Below are 25,869 nucleotides of genomic sequence, written 5' to 3' on the forward strand. Positions count from 1 at the left end.
ACGGCTGCTTCTCTTCAGCCGCTTTTATCTCTTTCCCATTTTGTTTGTTCTTCCTTCCACATCCAACATGTTCAACTAAAACTCTTATAATCCTTTTATAATTACAGGTAAGCGTTAAAAATGAAAATAACAAGGCGATTGCATCATTTTTCACCATTAATTTGGTGAATCCAGGTTGTCTGAATCAAATATACTTAAAATTGTTCCTTTTTTCTAATATAAAACCACATTTTTTACCATTTCTTTGCAGAACATTGCTTCTTAAAGCACTAATCATCATAAAATCCTGTTCTGGAGTCATGTGACACATCAGTTTTAGCTGTAATAACCTTTCAAGCCGCCTCCAGCCTCCGGTGAGTTGGGATTTACTGACACTGAGAACTTTTTCATGAAAACAAAGCTTCAGGTGGACAGAAGGAAGCTTAATGTTGTGAATGTGGACTTTAGGCTCCTCCCAGAAGATGCCAAATTAACCATTTCCTGCAACACGAAGAAGACACGGCAGCAGCAGCTTCCCTCCAGATGTTTCTTTATTTATTTACAGGATGTCTGAACAGCTGAGAAAACAAAAACATGAGCAAAGACGGACGGTTTCAGTCGATCAGCGACAGAAAACAGGAGAGAAGCAGCTGTGACCTTCACCAGGGTGAGAATCAAATGAAATCTGGCACCACTGGAAACATTTCACATGTGATCTAACCCAGAAAGTAATGCTTAAAGCCCCCCCGAAGCCCCCAGGTCCACTTTAACTAACCTGAACTCGTTCATAAGACTTTATTCTGAGACCAAAACCCACATTTATGTCCAAATTTGTGATTATTTCAATGAATTCTTTCAGTTTGGTGCAAATTTAACTCAATAAAAGACTGAATTCAATCTTATTTATTCCATTTTTAAGCAGATTTTCTGTAGTTTAACCATTTGATTAATTCAATATTCTACATTATTCTGAGTAAAATGACTCAAGTCCACGAATGTATCCTAATAAATGTTTAAAGTAGTTTTTAATCTGATGCTTTCGGGTCAATTTAAGGATTTCAACCTTTTATAAACAGTCAATCTAACTTAAATAAAGTCTTTTAAACGTCTAAATAAACTAAAATTTAAATCCTAAGTGAAGACATGCTGGAAATGAGAAGTTCTGGTACTTTTAAACCATTTAATGGGTCTCGTATCGGAGTCAGAAGAAGGAAATGAAGTCATTAATGGATCTGTGAACCGGGTTTTCCTCTGAGAGATGAAGCAGGCTTTATCTGACATTATTTACACAGTTAACACAGATTATGTACAGAGCGGCTTCAGCAGGCGGCGAGTCCTCAGCCTCTCAGGCCTCCGTCCAGCGTCAGAGTCCCGAACCTGCAGGAGGACGGGTTCTGGGGTTAGAAAGGCCCGGTTTCATGACTCAGAACCTGAAATGAGGGAAGTCTGACCTCTCTAAGAAGTGGTTGTTCTCGGCCAGCTCCTTGACCACGCCCTCCATCTCCTCCTTCAGCTTCTTCATCCTGAGAGACAACAACCTGCAGTCAGCCGGCTGAGGAGCGGCGTGAGGAAGAGGGCTAGAGGGCTAGAGGAGGGACTTACCCCAGAGTCATCTCCACCAGCGTGTTCTGGCTCAGGTAGGCCTGAGGCTTCATCCCGCTGGACACCAGAGGAAGAACCTTCTGAGGAAGCTGTTCCTGCAGCTGCAACACATTCAGCTTCACATGTCAGCCATCATTAAACAGCAGCTCCGCCTCATCATATGTGGAATAAACATCGAAAACTCAGCTGAAAAACACGATTTCATGGTTTTTCTCTCACTGTAGTCATGAGGAAAAGGCTGTTGGCTTGTTTTTCTGTCTTTATAAACCATAAAAAACCATAAAACCCGCCGGCCCCTACAGGCACAATCGCCTCCTTGTTTTAGTAACATCTGTTATGATGCGTAACCGCGGCAACAGGAGAGTTGTTACCCTGTCGGAGCAGCAAACTGAGCCTTAAAAAGCATGAGTAATATCTGGAAAAAGACCCCAAATCAAGATGAGCTGAAGAGGAGACGTCTGGGATCTAGACCAGCAACAAAATGGAGGAAAAGGAGGAAGTTTAAAGCATTTCCTCCTTTAATCATCAGGGGAAATGTGAGATTTCTGGAGGATAAAATGGACGAGCTTGGACCGGGCAGACAGAGACTGCAGACAGAGCGCTAACAGTAAAGGAGGAGGATCACAGAGCTGGTTAACAACAGATGGTGGAATCCTGGACCTGGCTGCAGGAACAACTCTAACAGCTCTCTGCTCAGCTTTAAGACTATCCGGGCAGACAGAGACTGCAGACAGAGCGCTAACAGTAAAGGAGGAGGATCACAGAGCTGGTTAACAGCAGATGGTGGAATCCTGGACCTGGCTGCAGGAACAACTCTAACAGCTCTCTGCTCAGCTTTAAGACTATCCGGGCAGACAGAGACTGCAGACAGAGCGCTAACAGTAAAGGAGGAGGATCACAGAGCTGGTTAACAACAGATGGTGGAATCCTGGACCTGGCTGCAGGAACAACTCTAACAGCTCTCTGCTCAGCTTTAAGACTATCCGGGCGGACAGAGACTGCAGACAGAGCGCTAACAGTAAAGGAGGAGGATCACAGAGCTGGTTAACAACAGATGGTGGAATCCTGGACCTGGCTGCAGGAACAACTCTAACAGCTCTCTGCTCAGCTTTAAGACTATCCGGGCAGACAGAGACTGCAGACAGAGCGCTAACAGTAAAGGAGGAGCGTTTTCCTGTTCCTGGCGGCCGTTACCTTGATGGCTCGCTCCATCAGCACCGTCACCTCCTTCTGGACGCTGATCAGCTGACCCGACACGCCGATCAGCTGCTTCCTCACATGGTGACCTTTCCTGCAAACAAACACAGGACTCAGCCTCCTGTTCGGCGCGCTTCGGGCCGCCGTTACCGCTAACGTACCTCATCCACTCCTCGCTCTTGGAGATGAAGAGGCGGTACTTCATGGCGCACTCCTCGGTGAACAGAGACCTGGCTTTACCGGCGTGAAGCACCAGCTTCTGTCTGCGGGAGAGACGACAGAAACGGGCTCAGAGCTGCAGACTCAGAACAGAACCAGAACTCAGCCGAAACAGGAACCTACTTATCGAACTTGTGGATCTGCTCCTCGTTGTACGGCAGACCTGAACGCAGAGGACAAACGTTTATCCCCCGTTAAATAACCAGAGAAAATGAGGTGTGTGTGCGTCTCACGTCTCTCGGCTTTGTCCTTCTTGAACTGTTGGTAGATGGCTGTGATGGCGTCCAGCAGGACTTTGATCTTCTCCACGCTGCAGAGCAAAAACCAGGCGTCACGCTCTGGCTTACCAACACAACGAGCCTTTAAAGCAGACTTACTTCCTGTCCTCCGGGTGCGTCCCCACTTGCAGCGTCCACAGGTCACTCAGCACGTTTCCCGGCAGGAACTTGGTCTTGATCTCCTGCGTCGTTCGGTCGATGGGCTCCAGAGAGTTGGAGATCTGCAGCCACAGAAGCAACACCTGAACACACCTGGGGGGCTCGAAACAGCTGGAAAACTGCACCTGTGACATCATCAGGACACATCCCAGCTGACGTACAGCTCAGGGACTGTGGGGGGGGGTGGTGGAACCAGGAAGTGACCCGATGTTTGCTCTGAACGTTCATGCTAACAGATTTTAGGAGGTTAAGGAGGTTAAACCTGACGGAACTAATCACTGGGACCACTCAACCAATCAGAAAGGTTCCACTCTTTAAGCCCCGCCCCCAAACCTTCCCTCCAACTCTTGTTCCTGGAAAAAGGTCCGAAATAGGTCCAAACACAGACCAGGACCTCATTAAAGGTGACAAGTTAGCCGCAGATGTGACAGATTTGCACTAGTTTGTATCTAACTGAGCCTCCAAAGGTTCATCATAATGATCCAGTCTGTTAATCTCCAACCAATCAGAAAGGTTCCACTCCTTAAGCCCCGCCCCCAAACCTTCCCTCCAACTCTTGTTCCTGGAAAAAGGTCCGAAATAGGTCCAAACACAGACCAGGACCTCATTAAAGGTGACAAGTTAGCCGCAGATGTGACAGATTTGCACTAGTTTGTATCTAACTGAGCCTCCAAAGGTTCATCATAATGATCCAGTCTGTTAATCTCCAACCAATCAGAAAGGTTCCACTCTTTAAGCCCCGCCCCCAAACCTTCCCTCCTACTCTGTTTGGTTCTTGTTCATGGAAAAAGGTCCGAAATAAGTCCAAACGCAGACCAGGACCTCATTAAAGGTGACAAGTTAGCCGCAGATGTGACAGATTTTCTCTAATTTGCATCTAAATGAGCCTCCAAAGGCTGTTTAAGGACCTGACAATCCAGCCAATCAGAGTGCAGAGTTCCATCATTCAACAGCTGGATGATGATGATGAAGACAGAGGGGGGGGTGGAACCAGGAAGTGACCCGATGTTTGCTCTGAACGTTCATGCTAACAGATTTTAGGAGGTTAAGGAGGTTAAACCTGACGGAACTAATCACTGGGACCACTCAACCAATCAGAAAGGCTCCACTCTTTACGCCCCGCCCCCAAACCTTCCCTCCAACTCTTGTTCCTGGAAAAAGGTCCGAAATAGGTCCAAACACAGACCAGGACCTCATTAAAGGTGACAAGTTAGCCACAGATGTGACAGATTTGCTCTAATTTGCATCTAAATGAGCCTCCAAAGGCTGTTTAAGGACCTGACAATCCAGCCAATCAGAGTGCAGAGTTCCATCATTCAACAGCTGGATGATGATGAGGAAGACAGAGGAGGGGGGGGGACCAGGAAGTGACCTGATGTTTATCTGAACGTTCATGCTAACAGATTTTAGGAGGTTAAGGAGGTTAAACCTGACGGAACTAATCACTGGGACCACTCAACCAATCAGAAAGGTTCCACTCTTTAAGCCCCGCCCCCAAACCTTCCCTCCAACTCTTGTTCCTGGAAAAAGGTCCGAAATAGGTCCAAACACAGACCAGGACCTCATTAAAGGTGACAGGTTAGCCGCAGATGTGACAGATTTGCACTAATTTGCATCTAACTGAGCCTCCAAAGGCTGTTTAAGGACCTGACAATCCAGCCAATCAGAGTGCAGAGTTCCATCATTCAACAGCTGGATGATGATGATGACAGAGGGGGGGTTACTCACCCTGAGGACTTTCTTGTGCATGTCTGAGATCTCGTCGTACTCTGACGACAGCATGCTGGCCTGCATCAGCACCTCGAACCTGCAAAGGTGGCGCCGTTACATCACCAAACTCAGAGGCTCGCTGCTACTGATCATGTGACACTCACAGCTGTTCGGTCTTCTCCAGCAGCTGTTTGCAGCAGTTACACAGGTGGAAAACCTCAGACTTCTTGTGCTGAATCTCTCCGTAGTCCTCCTTCATCAGCTCGCTGTGGACAAACACAGACTTTAGATACCTTCCCATCCTCTGGAGAAGGAGCAGGAAGTGAGGGAAAAACAACTTGAGTTTGGGTGAATTTTTGCTTTAACTGTCTTTTGTTTCTGTTTCAGGAGTTTTTTAATTCATTTTTCAGTATTTTTTTGCCGTGTTTCTGCTTTTAAATGTTGTTTTTCTGATGTCAAGTCATCAGAAGTCAGTTTATAGCGCGTCTAAAACAACCACAGAGCTGCACAAACGTTATAATATGCCCAAAAACAGCAGTAAACACAAGTCAATGAGTGAAATAAAAGCATAATAAACTCCACAATCAGCCACAGAAAAGCTTTGGAATGACTGAAAAGCCGAAAATGTCCAAAGAAAAACTGTGAAAGAGCTTCAGAAAGCTGCAGAACTGTTGATCAGGACACTTTAAAGGTTTCAGAAAGCTGCAGAACTGTTGATCAGGACACTTTAAAGGTTTCAGAAAGCTGCAGAACTGTTGATCAGGACACTTTAAAGGTTTCAGAAAGCTGCAGAACTATTGATCAGGACACTTTAAAGGTTACAGAAAGCTGCAGAACTGTTGATCAGGACACTTTAAAGGTTACAGAAAGCTGCAGAACTATTGATCAGGACACTTTAAAGGTTACAGAAAGCTGCAGAACTGTTGATCAGGACACTTTAAAGGTTACAGAAAGCTGCAGAACTGTTGATCAGGACACTTTAAAGGTTTCAGAAAGCTGCAGAACTATTGATCAGGACACTTTAAAGGTTACAGAAAGCTGCAGAACTGTTGATCAGGACACTTTAAAGGTTACAGAAAGCTGCAGAACTATTGATCAGGACACTTTAAAGGTTTCAGAAAGCTGCAGAACTGTTGATCAGGACACATTAAAGGCTTCAGAAAGCTGCAGAACTATTGATCAGGACACTTTAAAGGCTTCAGAAAGCTGCAGAACTATTGATCAGGACACTTTAAAGGTTACAGAAAGCTGCAGAACTATTGATCAGGACACTTTAAAGGTTACAGAAAGCTGCAGAACTATTGATCAGGACACTTTAAAGGTTTCAGAAAGCTGCAGAACTATTGATCAGGACACTTTAAAGGTTACAGAAAGCTGCAGAACTGTTGATCAGGACACTTTAAAGGTTACAGAAAGCTGCAGAACTATTGATCAGGACACTTTAAAGGTTACAGAAAGCTGCAGAACTATTGATCAGGACACTTTAAAGGTTACAGAAAGCTGCAGAACTGTTGATCAGGACACTTTAAAGGTGTCAGAAAGCTGCAGAACTATTGATCAGGACACTTTAAACGTTACAGAAAGCTGCAGAACTATTGATCAGGACACTTTAAAGGTTTCAGAAAGCTGCAGAACTATTGATCAGGACACTTTAAAGGTTACAGAAAGCTGCAGAACTGTTGATCAGGACACTTTAAAGGTTACAGAAAGCTGCAGAACTGTTGATCAGGACACTTTAAAGGTTTCAGAAAGCTGCAGAACTATTGATCAGGACACTTTAAAGGTGTCAGAAAGCTGCAGAACTATTGATCAGGACACTTTAAAGGTTACAGAAAGCTGCAGAACTGTTGATCAGGACACTTTAAAGGTTACAGAAAGCTGCAGAACTGTTGATCAGGACACTTTGAAGTTACAGAAAGCTGCAGAACTATTGATCAGGACACTTTAAAGGTGTCAGAAAGCTGCAGAACTATTGATCAGGACACTTTAAAGGTTTCAGAAAGCTGCAGAACTGTTGATCAGGACACTTTAAAGGTGTCAGAAAGCTGCAGAACTATTGATCAGGACACTTTAAAGGTTTCAGAAAGCTGCAGAACTGTTGATCAGGACACTTTAAAGGTTACAGAAAGCTGCAGAACTATTGATCAGGACACTTTAAAGGTTACAGAAAGCTGCAGAACTATTGATCAGGACACTTTAAAGGTTTCAGAAAGCTGCAGAACTGTTGATCAGGACACTTTAAAGGTTTCAGAAAGCTGCAGAACTATTGATCAGGACACTTTAAAGGTTTCAGAAAGCTGCAGAACTGTTGATCAGGACACTTTAAAGGTTTCAGAAAGCTGCAGAACTATTGACCAGGACACTTTAAAGGTTTCAGAAAGCTGCAGAACTGTTGATCAGGACACTTTAAAGGTTTCAGAAAGCTGCAGAACTGTTGATCAGGACACTTTAAAGGTTTCAGAAAGCTGCAGAACTATTGATCAGGACAATTTAAAGGTTTCAGAAAGCTGCAGAACTGTTGATCAGGACACTTTAAAGGTTACAGAAAGCTGCAGAACTATTGATCAGGACACTTTAAAGGTTTCAGAAAGCTGCAGAACTATTGATCAGGACACTTTAAAGGTTTCAGAAAGCTGCAGAACTATTGATCAGGACACATTAAAGGCTTCAGAAAGCTGCAGAACTATTGATCAGGACACTTTAAAGGTTTCAGAAAGCTGCAGAACTGTTGATCAGGACACTTTAAAGGTTTCAGAAAGCTGCAGAACTATTGATCAGGACACTTTAAAGGTTTCAGAAAGCTGCAGAACTGTTGATCAGGACACTTTAAATGTTTCAGAAAGCTGCAGAACTGTTGATCAGGACACTTTAAAGGTTACAGAAAGCTGCAGAACTGTTGATCAGGACACTTTAAAGGTTTCAGAAAGCTGCAGAACTATTGATCAGGACACTTTAAAGGTTTCAGAAAGCTGCAGAACTGTTGATCAGGACACTTTAAAGGTTACAGAAAGCTGCAGAACTATTGATCAGGACACTTTAAAGGTTTCAGAAAGCTGCAGAACTATTGATCAGGACACTTTAAAGGTTCCAGGAAGCTGCAGAACTGTTGATCAGGACACTTTAAAGGTTACAGAAAGCTGCAGAACTATTGATCAGGACACTTTAAAGGTTTCAGAAAGCTGCAGAACTGTTGATCAGGACACTTTAAAGGTTTCAGAAAGCTGCAGAACTGTTGATCAGGACACTTTAAAGGTTTCAGAAAGCTGCAGAACTGCTGATCAGGACACTTTAAAGGTTACAGAAAGCTGCAGAACTATTGATCAGGACACTTTAAAGGTTACAGAAAGCTGCAGAACTATTGATCAGGACACTTTAAAGGTTTCAGAAAGCTGCAGAACTATTGATCAGGACACTTTAAAGGTTTCAGAAAGCTGCAGAACTATTGATCAGGACACTTTAAAGGTTTCAGAAAGCTGCAGAACTGTTGATCAGGACACTTTAAAGGTTTCAGAAAGCTGCAGAACTGTTGATCAGGACACTTTAAAGGTTTCAGAAAGCTGCAGAACTGTTGATCAGGACACTTTAAAGGTTTCAGAAAGCTGCAGAACTGTTGATCAGGACACTTTAAAGGTTACAGAAAGCTGCAGAACTATTGATCAGGACACTTTAAAGGTTTCAGAAAGCTGCAGAACTGTTGATCAGGACACTTTAAAGGTTTCAGAAAGCTGCAGAACTGTTGATCAGGACACTTTAAAGGTTTCAGAAAGCTGCAGAACTGTTGATCAGGACACTTTAAAGGTTTCAGAAAGCTGCAGAACTGTTGATCAGGACACTTTAAAGGTTACAGAAAGCTGCAGAACTATTGATCATGACACTTTAAAGGTTTCAGAAAGCTGCAGAACTATTGATCAGGACACTTTAAAGGTTTCAGAAAGCTGCAGAACTGTTGATCAGGACACTTTAAAGGTTTCAGAAAGCTGCAGAACTGTTGATCAGGACACTTTAAAGGTTTCAGAAAGCTGCAGAACTATTGATCAGGACACTTTAAAGGTTTCAGAAAGCTGCAGAACTGTTGATCAGGACACTTTAAAGGTTTCAGAAAGCTGCAGAACTGTTGATCAGGACACTTTAAAGGTTTCAGAAAGCTGCAGAACTGTTGATCAGGACACTTTAAAGGTTTCAGAAAGCTGCAGAACTGTTGATCAGGACACTTTAAAGGTTACAGAAAGCTGCAGAACTATTGATCAGGACACTTTAAAGGTTTCAGAAAGCTGCAGAACTGTTGATCAGGACACTTTAAAGGTTTCAGAAAGCTGCAGAACTATTGATCAGGACACTTTAAAGGTTTCAGAAAGCTGCAGAACTATTGATCAGGACACTTTAAAGGTTTCAGAAAGCTGCAGAACTGTTGATCAGGACACTTTAAAGGTTTCAGAAAGCTGCAGAACTATTGATCAGGACACTTTAAAGGTTTCAGAAAGCTGCAGAACTATTGATCAGGACACTTTAAAGGTTACAGAAAGCTGCAGAACTATTGATCAGGACACTTTAAAGGTTTCAGAAAGCTGCAGAACTGTTGATCAGGACACTTTAAAGGTTACAGAAAGCTGCAGAACTATTGATCAGGATACTTTAAAGGTTTCAGAAAGCTGCAGAACTATTGATCAGGACACTTTAAAGGTTTCAGAAAGCTGCAGAACTGTTGATCAGGACACTTTAAAGGTTTCAGAAAGCTGCAGAACTATTGATCAGGACACTTTAAAGGTTTCAGAAAGCTGCAGAACTATTGATCAGGACACTTTAAAGGTTACAGAAAGCTGCAGAACTATTGATCAGGACACTTTAAAGGTTACAGAAAGCTGCAGAACTATTGATCAGGACACTTTAAAGGTTACAGAAAGCTGCAGAACTATTGATCAGGACACTTTAAAGGTTTCAGAAAGCTGCAGAACTGTTGATCAGGACACTTTAAAGGTTTCAGAAAGCTGCAGAACTGTTGATCAGGACACTTTAAAGGTTACAGAAAGCTGCAGAACTATTGATCAGGACACTTTAAAGGTTTCAGAAAGCTGCAGAACTATTGATCAGGACACTTTAAAGGTTTCAGAAAGCTGCAGAACTGTTGATCAGGACACTTTAAAGGTTACAGAAAGCTGCAGAACTGTTGATCAGGACACTTTAAAGGTTTCAGAAAGCTGCAGAACTGTTGATCAGGACACTTTAAAGGTTTCAGAAAGCTGCAGAACTTTTGATCAGGACACTTTAAAGGTTTCAGAAAGCTGCAGAACTATTGATCAGGACACTTTAAAGGTTACAGAAAGCTGCAGAACTGTTGATCAGGACACTTTAAAAGGTACCACCTGATTCATGGAGCTTCAAAGGCTCAGACGGGTGAGGTGGCGTCACTTCTGACACGCTTAAAAACAAGCAATGACACGCTAAACTGGACCCTGTAATGGGCTGGATCCAGTGTGGAGAAGCCACGGCAGGTGTGATGTGATACGGCTGCATTTTATAGCATTTCATAGCATTTTATAGCATTTCATAGCATTTTATAGCATTTTATAGCATTTCATAGCATTTCATAGCATTTTATAGCATTTCATAGCATTTTATAGCATTTTATAGCATTTCATAGCATTTCATAGCATTTTATAGCATTTTATAGCATTTCATAGCATTTCATAGCATTTTATAGCATTTTATAGCATTTCATAGCATTTTATAGCATTTCATAGCATTTCATAGCATTTTATAGCATTTTAAGAGCACGACTCACATCAAACCTCGAACTCCTTTCCGCACCAGCTCCTGATAAACCAGCAGAGACTCTGACGTCTTCCACAAATGTCCGACGTCACCTGCAAAAGTCTGAAGGACAACACAGAAGGGTCAGCGAGCGTCACATGACCGAAGGCGTGACTGGACACGACGGTGCGTTGGCTCTGGACCTTTGCGTAGCTGGCGTCCAGGTCGAGGTCGTAGCGCGGCTGAACTTTAGGGGGACACGCTGTGAAGACAAAAACAGATCCGGTTACGTTCTCTGCAGAGCGACCTCATGAAAGCCTCAGATCAGAGCCGGAAGGCGCCTCGTACGGTCTTCAAAGATGAGTCCCACGGTGGTGACGGACTCTCTGCTGACGAGCATGATGGGGTTGTCCCTGGAAGTCTTGGGGAAGTTCTTGGCCTGACGGTTGGGGTCGAGGACGAGCCGGCGACCCTCGTACAGCAGCTCCTGGTTGTGCAGAGGGATGCTGGTCCTGCGGCACAGCAGCTCCTGAAACAGCGACACCCTGTGGACACATGAGGAACAGCGGCTGACAGACATGTGGACCGGGAGGATGGCGCCGAGCAGGACCTGAAGCAGGGCTTACGTGTTGTACTCGTGGATGTAGACATGGTGCAGTGTGGCCTGCTGCAGGCTGAAGACGTAAACCACAGTCCGGTGCAGGATGTCGTTGGTTTCAGCAAAGAACTGATCGAAGCCCCAACATTTCTCCTGGTCGGCCTCCAGGATGTTGGCCAGGACTGGAGTCAGGAGGCTCTGCAGACCCCTGAAACATCCAGAGGCGCCATGACGAGGTTATATAAGGTGACCGGTTCAGGCTGTGCCCACAGATGCTATACTAGCAGCCTCCCTATGTTTATAAACACCGTGTTTGTCCTTTCTGACTGTAAACAGCAGCATCCCTATGTTTATAAACATCGTATTTGTTGTTTCTGACTGTAAACGGCAGCCTCCCTATGTTTATAAACATCGTATTTGTCCTTTCTGACTGTAAACAGCAGCCTCCCTATGTTTATAAACACCGTATTTGTTCTTTCTGACTGTAAACAGCAGCCTCCCTATGTTTATAAACACTGTGTTTGTTGTTTCTGACTGTAAACAGCAGCCTCCCTGTGTTTATAAACACCGTATTTGTTCTTTCTGACTGTAAACAGCAGCCTCCCTATGTTTATAAACACTGTGTTTGTTGTTTCTGACTGTAAACAGCAGCCTCCCTGTGTTTATAAACACCGTATTTGTTCTTTCTGACTGTAAACAGCAGCCTCCCTGTGTTTATAAACATTGTGTTTGTCCTTTCTGACTGTAAACAGCAGCCTCCCTATGTTTATAAACACCGTGTTTGTCCTTTCTGACTGTAAACAGCTGCCTCCCTATGTTTATAAACATCATATTTGTCCTTTCTGACTGTAAACAGCAGCCTCCCTATGTTTATAAACACTGTGTTTGTCCTTTCTGACTGTAAACAGCAGCCTCCCTATGTTTATAAACACTGTGTTTGTCCTTTCTGACTGTAAACAGCAGCCTCCCTATGTTTATAAACATCATATTTGTCCTTTCTGACTGTAAACAGCTGCCTCCCCATGTTTATAAACACCGTGTTTGTCCTTTCTGACTGTAAACAGCAGCCTCCCTATGTTTATAAACATCGTGTTTGTCCTTTCTGACTGTAAACAGCAGCCTCCCTATGTTTATAAACATCGTGTTTGTCCTTTCTGACTGTAAACAGCAGCCTCCCTATGTTTATAAACACTGTGTTTGTCCTTTCTGACTGTAAACAGCAGCCTCCCTATGTTTATAAACACCGTGTTTGTCCTTTCTGACTGTAAACAGCAGCCTCCCTGTGTTTATAAACACTGTGTTTGTCCTTTCTGACTGTAAACAGCAGCCTCCCTATGTTTATAAACATCATATTTGTCCTTTCTGACTGTAAACAGCTGCCTCCCCATGTTTATAAACACCGTGTTTGTCCTTTCTGACTGTAAACAGCAGCCTCCCTATGTTTATAAACATCATATTTGTCCTTTCTGACTGTAAACAGCAGCCTCCCTGTGTTTATAAACACCGTGTTTGTCCTTTCTGACTGTAAACAGCTGCCTCCCTATGTTTATAAACATCATATTTGTCCTTTCTGACTGTAAACAGCAGCCTCCCTGTGTTTATAAACACCGTGTTTGTCCTTTCTGACTGTAAACAGCAGCCTCCCTATGTTTATAAACATCGTGTTTGTCCTTTCTGACTGTAAACAGCAGCCTCCCTATGTTTATAAACATCATATTTGTCCTTTCTGACTGTAAACAGCAGCCTCCCTATGTTTATAAACATCGTATTTGTCCTTTCTGACTGTAAACAGCAGCCTCCCTGTGCTTATAAACACCGTGTTTGTCCTTTCTGACTGTAAACAGCAGCCTCCCTATGTTTATAAACATCATATTTGTCCTTTCTGACTGTAAACAGCTGCCTCCCCATGTTTATAAACATCGTATTTGTTGTTTCTGACTGTAAACAGCAGCCTCCCTATGTTTATAAACATCGTATTTGTTGTTTCTGACTGTAAACAGCTGCCTCCCCATGTTTATAAACATCGTGTTTGTCCTTTCTGACTGTAAACAGCTGCCTCCCTATGTTTATAAACATCGTGTTTGTTGTTTCTGACTGTAAACAGCAGCCTCCCTATGTTTATAAACATCGTGTTTGTCCTTTCTGACTGTAAACAGCATTCTCCCTGTGTTTATAAACATCGTGTTTGTCCTTTCTGACTGTAAACAGCAGCCTCCCCATGTTTATAAACATCGTATTTGTCCTTTCTGACGGTAAACAGCAGCCTTCCTGTTTATAAACACCGTGTTTGTTGTTTCTGACTGTAAACAGCAGCCTCCCTATGTTTATAAACATCATATTTGTAGTTTCTGACTGTAAACAGCAGCATCTCCATGGTAACAGCAGCTTTTTCCTACTTGGACAGACTGCAGGACACCGGCATCTCCGTGCTCCACTCAATCTTCCCGTTCTCACTCTTCTGATGACCTGAGATGGTCCCCGATGGCTTCTCCGTGATGATTTTATACCTGAGACACATGACAAGGTTGTGCGTCAGCATGATGTCATCAGACCAGGTGAGCGGCGCCACGTTGAGCTCTTACATCACTTCTTTGTTCCTTCTGGGCCCCTCGAAGGGCCTGAAGGGGAGGCTGCCAGTGGCGGCGTGGTAAAACGTGACGCCGATGCTCCACAGGTCCACCGTGGCGCCGTACTTCTTCTGGTGGTCCTTCCTCAGCACGGCGCGCTCGTACATGTCCGGGTGCTGCGGGGAACAGACGAAGAAGAGATGAGGGTGGTTCCTGTGCGAGTTTCCCCCCCAGGTGCGAGTTTCCTCCCCAGGTGCGAGTTTCCCCCCCAGGTGCGAGTTTCCCTCCCAGGTGCGAGTTTCCTCCCCAGGTGCGAGTTTCCTCCCCAGGTGTGAGTTTCCCTCCCCAGGTGCGAGTTTCCCCCCCAGGTGCGAGTTTCCCCCCCAGGTGCGAGTTTCCCCCCCAGGTGCGAGTTTCCCTCCCAGGTGCGAGTTTCCTCCCCAGGTGCGAGTTTCCTCCCCAGGTGTGAGTTTCCCTCCCCAGGTGCGAGTTTCCCCCCCAGGTGCGAGTTTCCCCCCCAGGTGCGAGTTTCCCCCCCAGGTGCGAGTTTCCTCCCCAGGTGTGAGTTTCCCTCCCCAGGTGCGAGTTTCCCCCCCAGGTGCGAGTTTCCTCCCCAGGTGTGAGTTTCCTCCCCAGGTGCGAGTTCCCCCCTCCCCAGGTGTCCCCCGCCCCCCCAGGTGTCCCCCCCCCCCAGGTGTCCCTTCCTCACCAGGTATTCCTCGGTGCCGTACAGGGACACAAACTGCTCGTCGTCCTCCAGCTCGCGGGCGGCTCCGAAGTCTGTCAGCTTGTAGACGGAGCGGCCGTCCTCCCCGATGACCCGCATGATGTTCCCAGGCTTGATGTCGCGGTGAACGATGCCGTACTCTCTCAGGTGGTTCATACCTGCCACTGCGGGGGGGGGGGCAACACGTTACCTGACCACTTTCACACGCTCAAACACAAACATGTGGCGGAACATCTGGAGCGGTCCTCACCCACGTCGTGAAGCACGATGAGGAACTCGTCCTCGGGGAGTCCGTAGGCGTTGGACGGCTCCTCTAAGACGGTGTAGAGGCTGCCGCAGGGGCAGTACTCCATCACCAGCACCTTATGGCGGGTGTTGGACTGAGAGGGAGAGCAGGAACAGGTTAGAACGCCGTAGAACACCTTAGAACACCTTAAAACACCTTAGAACACCGTAGAACTCCTTAGAACTCCTTAGAACGCCTTAGAACTCCTTAGAACTCCTTAGAACACCTTAGAACACCGTAGAACTCCTTAGAACTCCTTAGAACTCCTTAGAACTCCTTAGAACTCCTTAGAACGCCTTAGAACGCCTTAAAACACCTTAGAACACCTTAAAACACCTTAGAACACCTTAGAACACCTTAAAACGCCTTAGAACGCCTTAGAACGCCTTAGAACGCCTTAGAAGGCCTTAGAAGGCCTTAGAACGCCTTAGAGCGCCGTAGAACGCCTTAGAACGCCTTAGAACACCGTAAAACGCCGTAGAACGCCTTAGAACGCCTTAGAACACCGTAAAACACCGTAGAACGCCTTAGAACGCCTTAGAACGCCTTAGAACGCCTTAGAAGGCCTTAGAAGGCCTTAGAAGGCCTTAGAAGGCCTTAGAGCGCCGTAGAACGCCTTAGAACGCCTTAGAACGCCTTAGAACGCCTTAGAAGGCCTTAGAACGCCTTAGAGCGCCGTAGAACGCCTTAGAACGCCTTAGAACACCGTAAAACACCGTAGAACGCCTTAGAACGCCTTAGAACACCGTAAAACGCCGTAGAACGCCTTAGAACGCCTTAGAACGCCTTAGAACACCTTAGAACACCTTAGAACACCTTAGAACACCTTAGAACACCTTAGAACATCTTAGAACATCTTAGAACGCCTTAGAACACCTTAGAACGCCTTAGAACGCCTTAGAACGCCTTAGAACACCTTAGAACACCTTAGAACACCTTAGAACACCTTAGAACACCTTAGAACATCTTAGAACATCTTAGAACATCTTAGAACTTCTTAGAACGCCTTAGAACGCCTTAGAACGCCTTAGAACACCTTAGAACACCTTAGAACTCCTTAGAACACCGTAGAACACCGTAGAACTCCTTAGAACTCCTTAGAACTCCTTAGAACGCCGTAGAACGCCGTAGAACGCCTTAGAACGCCTTAGAACTCCTTAGAACGCCTTAGAACGCCTTAGAACGCCTTAGAACTCCTTAGAACTCCTTAGAACACCTTAGAACACCGTAGAACTCCTTAGAACTCCTTAGAACTCCTTAGAACTCCTTAGAACGCCTTAGAACGCCTTAGAACGCCTTAGAACGCCTTAGAACGCCTTAGAACGCCTTAGAACGCCTTAGAACGCCTTAGAACGCCTCAGAACACCTTAGAACACCTTAAAACGCCTTAGAACGCCTTAGAACGCCTTAGAACGCCTTAGAACACCTTAGAACGTCTTAGAACACCTTAGAACGTCTTAGAACACCTTAGAACGCCTTAGAACGCCTTAGAACGCTTTAGAACGCCTTAGAACGCTTTAGAACGCCTTAGAACACCTTAGAACACCGTAGAACGCCTTAAAACACCGTATAACAAGCCAAACAACAAGATGAGGCCTGGTCTGGTCCTGATTCAGAGTTTCACAGCTGGTTTTAACTTGTATGCCACACTGAAATAAAACCTGCCTGACAGACTGAACTCAGGGCGAACCATTTCTGACCTTTGAACTGTTAATATCAGCCACAAACACACACATCTGACTGGGATTCACTTCATTAAACAGTCAGAACTGAAAACAGGGTCAAAAATAACGTTCATTTTGTGATCTTCACCACATTATAACCTCCGTTATTCTGAGATATTTAACTTTAACTTTAAGAAATCCACTGAACCTTCACACGAGCTTCAGGGTTTAACTTTAAAGCAGAAAGATAAAACTTCAGAGATGATCTGACACCAGACAGACCAAGGAAACAAGGCTGGATACAGGAAGAATCGTCCTCCTCCTCCTCAGAGGGACTGAGCTGGACAGAGCTGCAGCTTCCTGGGACTGCAGGTCACAGCTGAGCTGGACTCAGGCTTTACTTCATCAGGACAGCTGCTCTGAACCGTCTCTGCTCACCCAGGCCTACAGATGGAGAGGCATCGCTGTCTGGTGTGGAAACACCACACAGGCAGAGGATTATAGGGTCAAAATGTGCTTCTATGGACTCTATGGAGGTGGGAATCATCATCAGAGACTTCCTGCTCAGACACAAGCTGAGGCAGCATCATGGCAGATAAAAAAGCCAGAAACTTCCCCTCAGCTTCCACACGTGTCCAAGATGAATTATCTGAATTATACCACCTTTAAAAGTGATGCTCACAGAGCCCGACTCTGGATTCCTTTGGAAAAAAGAAAAGAAACAAAGTTCCACCTGATGGAGAAGTGATCCATAGGGTGGAGCTGCACCTGAAGGTGTTTGGCACCAGTGCACTGGGCAGCAGCTCGGTTCTGAACTCCTTCCAGTACCGGGTCCGTCTAACGCTTCGATCACGCAGACATTAAAGCTTTCAGAGGAACATCAACCCTCAAACAGCCACTAAAAACATCCACACGAGCCTTTCTGCTGCGGGTGAAACTGAGCTGGATCTGAGCAGCGAGGCGGGGGGGCACCGCCTGTCAGGGATAACCACCGCAGCAGGACACGCCTCCTCATAAAAAGATTCAACAAACTGATCAATCTGAAGGTTTTATCCTGTTTCCTGAGCTGCTCCTGATCCACAACACAACCTCTGAGCTCCTGCATGACATCATTTCCTCATTTCCCGACTTTTCAGAGCGTTAAAAGCAGCCCGATGGGGCAGATACCGACCTCCTCCTCCACAGCGAACAGCTTCACGATGTTCTTGTGGTTGAGCTTCTTCAGAACCTCGAACTCTCTCATCTGGACGTCCAGCGGCCGCAGGAAGCTCAGGTTGTTGAACACCTTGACCGCGTACAGGTCGCCGGTTTTCTATGAAAACGCACAAACACGAGTTCAATAATCCTCAGTTACAGAAACCAAAGTAAACTTCTTTTAAACAGAAGTTTACTTTAGTTATTTAAACAGAAATCAATTAAATTAATGAGGTTTAGACCCATTTTGAGTTGTGATGGAGGATCAATAATGAGAATAATCGGCAGTGAGAATCCTGAAAATGATCACCAAACATAGAAAGGTCACAGCCACAGTTGATTCTGATGGTTTAGGAATCTGTTTGGATTTTTCTTATCTAATTTTTTGGTTGTTTTAACTTTTAAACCTCAGAAATGATCAACAACAAAAGACCAAGAGGAGGTTCAAAAACAGCTTGATTATCTTCTGACTAACTCAGAATTAACTGAAACGTTTCTTATGTTTTCTCCTGTAAACTGATGTGAAACCACCAGAATCAGAACTCTCCAAGAGCCCGAGCTGATCCGGGTTCTGCTCAGAGTTCTGATCCAGCAGCAGCTGTCGTGTCGTACCTTGTGCCGTCCACGGTAAACGTTGGCCGTGGCGCCCTGACCCAGCAGGTCTGAGATCAGCCACAGGTAGTTGGTGGTGCTCTGCATCCTGGAGGCTGACACTGGTCCTGGAAACACAGGAAGCACTGATCAATACAGCCGAAAACACCGATCAATACAGCCGAAAACAACACCGATCAATACAGCTGAAAACACTGATCAATACAGCTGAAAACACTGATCGATACAGCTGAAAACACTGATCGATACACCTGAAAACACTGATCAATACAACTGAAAACACCGATCAATACAGCTGAAAACACTGATCAATACACCGATCAATACAGCTGAAAACACTGATCAATACACCGATCAATACAGCCGAAAACACTGATCAATACAGCCGAAAACACTGATCAATACAGCCGAAAACACTGATCAATACAGCCGAAAACACCGATCGATACACCTGAAAACACTGATCAATACACTGATCAATACACTGATCAATACACCGATCAATACAGCTGAAAACACCGATCAATACAGCCGAAAACACTGATCAATACACCGATCAATACAGCTGAAAACACCGATCAATACAGCTGAAAACACTGATCAATACAGCTGAAAACACGATCAATACAGCTGAAAACACTGATCAATACAGCTGAAAACACCGATCAATACAGCTGAAAACACGATCAATACAGCTGAAAACACTGATCAATACAGCTGAAAACACTGATCGATACACTGATCAATACAGCTGAAAACACCGATCAATACAGCTGAAAACACTGATCGATACAGCTGAAAACACTGATCGATACACTGATCAATACAGCTGAAAACACCGATCAATACAGCTGAAAACACTGATCAATACAACTGAAAACACGATCAATACAGCCGAAAACACTGATCAATACACCGATCAATACAGCTGAAAACACCGATCAATACAGCTGAAAACACGATCAATACAAATGAAAACACCGATCAATACAGCCGAAAACACTGATCAATACAGCTGAAAACACTGATCAATACAGCTGAAAACACTGATCAATACAGCTGAAAACACTGATCAATACAGCTGAAAACACTGATCAATACAGCTGAAAACACTGATCAATACAGCTGAAAACACCGATCAATACAGCTGAAAACACCGATCAATACAGCTGAAAACACCGATCAATACACCGATCAATACACCTGAAAACACTGATCAATACAGCTGAAAACACCGATCAATACAGCTGAAAACACTGATCAATACACCGATCAATACACCTGAAAACACTGATCAATACACCTGAAAACACTGATCGATACAGCTGAAAACACTGATCAATACACCTGAAAACACTGATCAATACACCTGAAAACATTGATCAATACAGCCGAAAACACCGATCAATACAGTCGAAAACACCGATCAATACACCGATCAATACAGCTGAAAACACTGATCAATACACCTGAAAACACTGATCAATACACTGATCAATACACCTGAAAACACTGATCAATACACCTGAAAACACTGATCAATACACCTGAAAACACTGATCAATACACCTGAAAACACCGATCAATACACCTGAAAACACTGATCAATACACCTGAAAACACTGATCAATACACCTGAAAACACTGATCAATACACCTGAAAACACCGATCAATACACTGATCAATACACCTGAAAACACTGATCAATACAGCTGAAAACACTGATCAATACAGCTGAAAACACTGATCAATACAGCTGAAAACACTGATCAATACAGCTGAAAACACTGATCAATACACCTGAAAACACTGATCAATACAGCTGAAAACACTGATCAATACAGCTGAAAACACTGATCAATACACCTGAAAACACTGATCAATACAGCTGAAAACACTGATCAATACACCTGAAAACACTGATCAATACACTGATCAATACAGCTGAAAACACTGATCAATACAGCTGAAAACACTGATCAATACACTGATCACTACTGACAGAATAAGTCACCTGATCACAGGTGTATTGATCATCACATCTGCACTGGAACAGCTGATTAATACAAGTGATCAGTTTACCTGCAGCGTGTGATCAGCAATTCATACAAAAGACCAATCAGTATCAATACTCACAGCTGATCAATATCTGAACAAAAACTGAAGACACTCCCCCTAAAATCAATAAATAAACCAATAAAAGGCTCAAGTTCTCCGAGCGTCATTCGGTGCGTCGTGACGTCATCGCGGCCGGTGGGAAATTCCCATTCGAGGCCCAAAACAACAAAAGTGCGCACGACGTGCTGTGACGATGACACGGCACGTTACCGCTCCCGAAGCTGATCGATCACTGTATTGATTAGCGGCGTTGGTGATAGGCAGCTGACCGGAAACAGAACACCTTCACCTGCGGGGCTTCACAGCAGCGCGAGCTTCTCTCCACCGCTGGATCCGGCAACAAGCTCGAACTGTGACGTGTCGGAACTCGTTCAGAGTCTCGCGGACTCTCGTGTTCCGTTTATTCCGTCGCCGAAGCGAACCTTCGCCGACTGCCGAACCAGGCTCCGCCGTTCAAACCCGCGTCGAGCTAACGATTTGAAACCGGTTCGGAACGCCGGGTCCGTCAATGGACTCCCCAAGTAACGGAACCGGGGTCGGAAACTGCGATTTAACGTCATTAAAAAGATTCGCTGTTATTTTTGTTTATTTCCTCACCCTTCTCTCTGCGGCCGAGCCCTGTTCTTCCGCTGTAAGCAGGTCATGTGACCGCAGCGGGCTAATCAGTGAGCAGATGAAGAAGGGGCGGGACTAAAGGGATACCGTAAACCTCAGAAAAGCGGGATAAGATTAAAAGAAACGAAACCTACCAAGAACAGCTCAGAATTTTGTTTTAATCGTCGTGTTCTGTAAAGTATTGACTTCTGTAACAGTCCCATCGGCTGCGACTCACAGCCACGTGCACAAAGGGAAAATAAAATGTCTCCTCCGAGTAGCTTAAAGAGCGCTGCGCCGGTTGTTCGTTATTACGGTAAAATGGAGGAAACTGAACCGTAGAGAAATCAAAAGTAAAAACCGATTGTAATTAAATCTCTGTAAGATATCCGTTAATCACATTAATTGTGAGTCTATATTTACATGTTTTAGCTATAGACAGACTTCAGTGTGATTTTTATTGACTACTAGCTTCAATAGGCGAACATGAACTTGAGTAACTGGATCTTCCCGTTTGCATTCAACTACACGTTTCATTCACTTAGAATTTGACCAGTTTCCGGCTGTGAATTTTCACCGAAGCGTCAGAACCTCATGTCAAAATCCAACACAAAACAACGACAAACCATACAGATGTGGTCTGTCTTTGTTTTGTGTTGCCAGATGTGTTGTGCAGATGTTTAGTGGCCAAACTTAGCCTTTGTGCTAAATAGTCCCCGACTATTTTTATCTTTTTACATTTTTGTCTCATTCTGATGTTATCTGGCATCCAGTAATTCCTCCAGTCATACCAGAAAGACTGCAGCTCTATATATAGATACAGATAGTAAGTTTATTGATCCCAGAGGGAAATAGTTTAGCAGTTAGCTGTAAGTTAGCAGTTAGCTGTAAGCTAGCAGCAGATGCTAGCAAACAATGCTTTCTTTTTGTTGACAAAGTAGCCTCTGTTAGACAGACTATTGGTAATGCAGCTATTGTTACTGATGTGTGTCTTTCTGCTGAGTTTAATGTGTTTGAACCAGTGTCTCTGTCCCTTCTGCTTGAAGTGGTCCAGGGAATAAGATCCACCGACTGCCCACTGGACATTGTTCCATCCCATATGCTTAAACAGGTTTTTAGCACAGTGGGTCCAAGTCTCCTCATATTTATTAATAGTTGCCTCAGATCAGGGTCTGTTCCAAAAGTGTTCAAGCTCGCTGATCTCATCAGATCTCCCCTAAAAAAACTAAAAAAAAACCCAACCTCAATCCTGTAATTCCATCAAATTTCAGACCTGTGTCCAATCTATTATTTTTGTCAAAAGTTTTAGAAAAAGTTGTTTTCCTCCAGCTCCAATCATTTGTGGAAGATAATAACATTCTTGAGAAGCTTCAATCCGGTTTCAGAACTCACCACAGTTCTGAATCAGCACTACTCAAGGTGCATAATGACATTCTCACTTCCCTCGATGCTAAAAAACCTGCTGCTTGTGTTGTTGGACCTGACCGAAGCATTTGATACCGTGGACCACTCCGTCCTCCTGGCCAACATGTAGGGCTGCAAGGTTCGGTGCTGCAGTGGTTTAGGACCTACCTCATGGGAAGAACCTTCTCTGTGATGATTGGCGACCGCTCTTCTGTTTTCTGGCGTTCCACAGGGGTCCATTTTGGGCCCTGTTTTGTTCTCATATCTCCTGCCATTAGGTTCAATAATTCTAAACCCTGAGGCTTCACCAATCTGGCAGAGCTCTCCGCTCTGCTGGTCAACATCTGCTGGAGGTCCCCCGGTCCAGGTGTAAGCAGTAACCGATCTTTCGCAGCGGCAGGTCCTAAATTTTGGAATAACCTCCCCTCTGATTTACCACCACTGACCTCAGTTCAAAGCCAAATTAAAAACCTATTTAAACTGGCTTTTTTTTAAGCTGTGGCTCACCTTTTTTGTTGTTGTCTTGTGTTATATGTGATCTGCTTTTAAATCTATTTCTGGAATTGTGAAGCACTGGTCAATCTCTGGTTGTTGTAAGGTGCTATATAAATAAATGTCATGTACAACAGTAAAGGACCAACACATTGAGAGTTACTCTTAGCTTAGCAGAGGTGCAGTAAACTTAAGGAGTGACCTACTTTCTAAATGAAAATCAGAACGGCTCGTTAAATGAGGAGCTTTCAAACTAAGGGGAACTAAATAAATTGAGGTTGAGGGCTTTTTTCCTCTAAATGTTACTCAGGTATGTATGTGACGGTTACCTACATGAGCTTTAAGGACAGGTATATTCTCAGCTTAAAGGGAAACATTCGAGCCAAAGCAAAGACCTCAAACTTACTGAGATCCTGTTGTATCAGGACTGCAGAACACAAGCAGAACCGGCTTTAAAGGAGCTGAAGAGGTTTTTCTGGGAGGAATCAGGAAGAATTTCACGCTTCCAGAGATATAAACCCTAAAAGAAGCTTTCTTTGTTTCATAATTAGAACTGTTAAAGTGATAAGGCGCATTCCCACTGTAGGAACCTTCTGCAGTTCCTAGAACCTTTTCAGTAATAGGGACGTTTATTCGTGCATTCGGACATACAGGAACTAGGGACCACGGCCCTCAGTTCCTAGAACCATTTTAGCTCCTTCAGGGTCTTTTCTGGGTTCCACAGGTTACCAACAAGTCCACAGATGAAATGGTAAAATGACTGATTTTCTGTCGGTTATTTGGTGCCATGATGGCCTGGTGACCCGTCCAGAGTGTCCCCTGCCTGTCAGCCACTGTCAGCTGGGACGGGCTCTGATGTGTTCAAAGGTGAAGAGATGGAGGTCTGACCGAGAACCAAAAAGTCTTATAAGGACAGGACCGCCGTGGGGTAAGAGACAACAACGAACTGAGACATGACTGTAAAAACTGGGAGTAAAGTGGCAACAGGTGTGTGTTTGGAGCCCTGAGGACAAGACCGGGACAACTGAGGACATCAAGGAATTAGGAGCTTTAAACCAAACCGAGGACTGAAAGTAACTGGAGACAGCTGAAAACACTAGGTGCATTCCCACTGTAGGAACCTTCTGCAGTTCCTAGAACCTTTTCAGGAATAGGGCCGTTGTTTCGTGCATTCGGACGTTCAGGAACTACGGACCACGGCCCTCAGGAACTAGGGACTACGGACATACAGGAACAAGGGACCTCGGACATACAGGAACTAGGGACCACAGACATACAGGAACTAGGGACCTCGGACATACAGGAACTAGGGACCACAGACATACAGGAACTAGGGACCTCGGACATACAGGAACTAGGGACCACGGCCCTCAGGAACTAGGGACCTCGGACATACAGGAACTAGGGACCATGGCCCTCAGGAACTAGGGACCTCGGACATACAGGAACTAGGGACCGCGGCCCTCAGGAACTAGGGACCACGGCCCTCAGGAACTAGGGAACACGGACATACAGGAACTAGGGACCTCGGACATACAGGAACTAGGGAACACGGCCCTCAGGAACTAGGGACCTCGGACATACAGGAACCAGGGACCGCGGCCCTCAGGAACTAGGGACCACGGCCCTCAGGAACTAGGGACCTCGGACATACAGGAACTAGGGACCACGGCCCTCAGGAACTAGGGACCACGGCCCTCAGGAACTAGGGACCACGGCCCTCAGGAACTAGGGACCACGGCCCTCAGTTCCTGGAACCATTTCAAGGAGGTTCATTAACTTTTGCCACACAAATATGTAAGACTGCATCATTGTCTTCACGGGTAAACGACCAATTGTAACATTTTTGTCCCAACTGTTTATTTGGGTTCAGGATCTCAGTAAAAATCTGATGTTTTAGCTGAAGTTAAATCACTGAAGTTTGGGACCCTTAGAACTATGTGCTTCTCACTCATGAGGCGGATTCCCACTGTAGGAACCTTTTACAGTTCCTAGGACCTTTTCAGGAATAGGGACGTTTTTTCGCCCATTCGGACATACAGGAACTAGGGACCACGGCCCTCAGGAACTAAGGACCACGGCCCTCGGGAACTAGGGAACACGGCCCTCGGGAACTAGGGACCACGGCCCTCAGTTCCTAGAACCATTTTAGCTCCTTCAGGGTCTTTTCTGGGCTCCACAGGAACATGACGTAGGTGTTTGGTGGCTGTAGCTCCGCCCCTTGTCTGAAATGTTTCCTCATACGACACGGACCCAACCGGCGCCTGTTTAATAAGTTAAACTTCGTCTCCTTTGTCTGCGGCGCTCTGCTCTCCTTCTTTCCTCCATGAAAGGAAGAAGTATCGCCGGCTGCTGGATTCTCCGTCTCCTGACTCTCGCTGTGCGCTCTTCCAGCCTCCATCTTAGACGCCTGATGTGATCGTCCATGATTAATATCAACAATAATTAATATCTCCTTACTTTTCCCGGGTTTTGTTTTGTTGTTGAAGGAAAAGTTGGGGAAGGACAGTTCTTAGAACTCTGTCCAAATGCAGCTCCAGTTTTATGTGTTTATGAGGAGACATAAACCCCCCGAAAACAGGTTAAATTTCCATTTTTAAGCAAGAAAACGGGTAAAATACCAAAGAGATTGATTACTTGGACAAGTCAATCTATTTCAGTCATATATTTCTTCCCATTTTTGTCCCGTTTAATCATATATCAGCACACGGACACTGGAG

The 25,869-nt window shown here is 44.9% G+C and overlaps 1 protein-coding gene across 4 annotated transcripts; it reads right to left on the minus strand.

The window, feature by feature from the left end:
- Positions 1-500: 500 nt before the first annotated feature.
- Positions 501-21,324, minus strand: tbk1 (TANK-binding kinase 1). Of its 4 annotated transcripts, XR_011909943.1 has the most exons (22): positions 21,257-21,324; positions 18,541-18,647; positions 17,906-18,046; positions 15,035-15,164; positions 14,767-14,948; positions 14,073-14,233; positions 13,887-13,997; positions 11,519-11,698; positions 11,241-11,437; positions 11,096-11,154; positions 10,924-11,015; positions 5,309-5,410; positions 5,163-5,241; positions 3,375-3,496; positions 3,231-3,307; positions 3,121-3,160; positions 2,940-3,041; positions 2,776-2,872; positions 1,582-1,682; positions 1,431-1,502; positions 1,252-1,356; positions 501-1,216 (listed from the first exon to the last, which is right to left on the minus strand). XR_011909943.1 is itself a non-coding variant. In XM_072377225.1 (21 exons), the coding sequence occupies exons 2-21, from the start codon at positions 18,625-18,627 to the stop codon at positions 1,317-1,319; spliced, it is 2,172 nt and encodes a 723-aa protein (XP_072233326.1). In that variant the 5' UTR covers positions 18,628-18,647; positions 21,257-21,324; the 3' UTR covers positions 501-1,316. The 4 variants fall into 4 exon arrangements, 3 of the variants coding, with proteins under 3 accessions (XP_072233326.1, XP_072233327.1, XP_072233328.1); XM_072377225.1 differs by having other exon boundaries at positions 501-1,356; XM_072377226.1 differs by lacking the exon at positions 21,257-21,324 and adding an exon at positions 20,949-21,124 and having other exon boundaries at positions 501-1,356.
- Between the last annotated feature and the right edge of the window lie 4,545 nt (positions 21,325-25,869).

The sequence above is a fragment of the Leuresthes tenuis genome, unplaced genomic scaffold (genome assembly GCF_036924035.1).
Source record: "Leuresthes tenuis unplaced genomic scaffold, fLeuTen1.0.hap1 SCAF_23, whole genome shotgun sequence".
Taxonomy (NCBI): Eukaryota; Metazoa; Chordata; class Actinopteri; order Atheriniformes; family Atherinopsidae; genus Leuresthes; species Leuresthes tenuis.

Excerpts from the sequence above, each read along its gene's own strand:
- tbk1 (XM_072377225.1), bottom strand. The coding sequence starts at position 18,627 with ATGCAGAGCACCACCAACTACCTGTGGCTGATCTCAGACCTGCTGGGT. Across the intron at positions 5,242-5,308 it reads CTGGAGAAGACCGAACAGCT|GTTCGAGGTGCTGATGCAGG; the intron begins GTGAGTGTCACA and ends CCACCTTTGCAG. Across the intron at positions 2,873-2,939 it reads AAGAGCGAGGAGTGGATGAG|GAAAGGTCACCATGTGAGGA; the intron begins GTACGTTAGCGG and ends GTTTGTTTGCAG.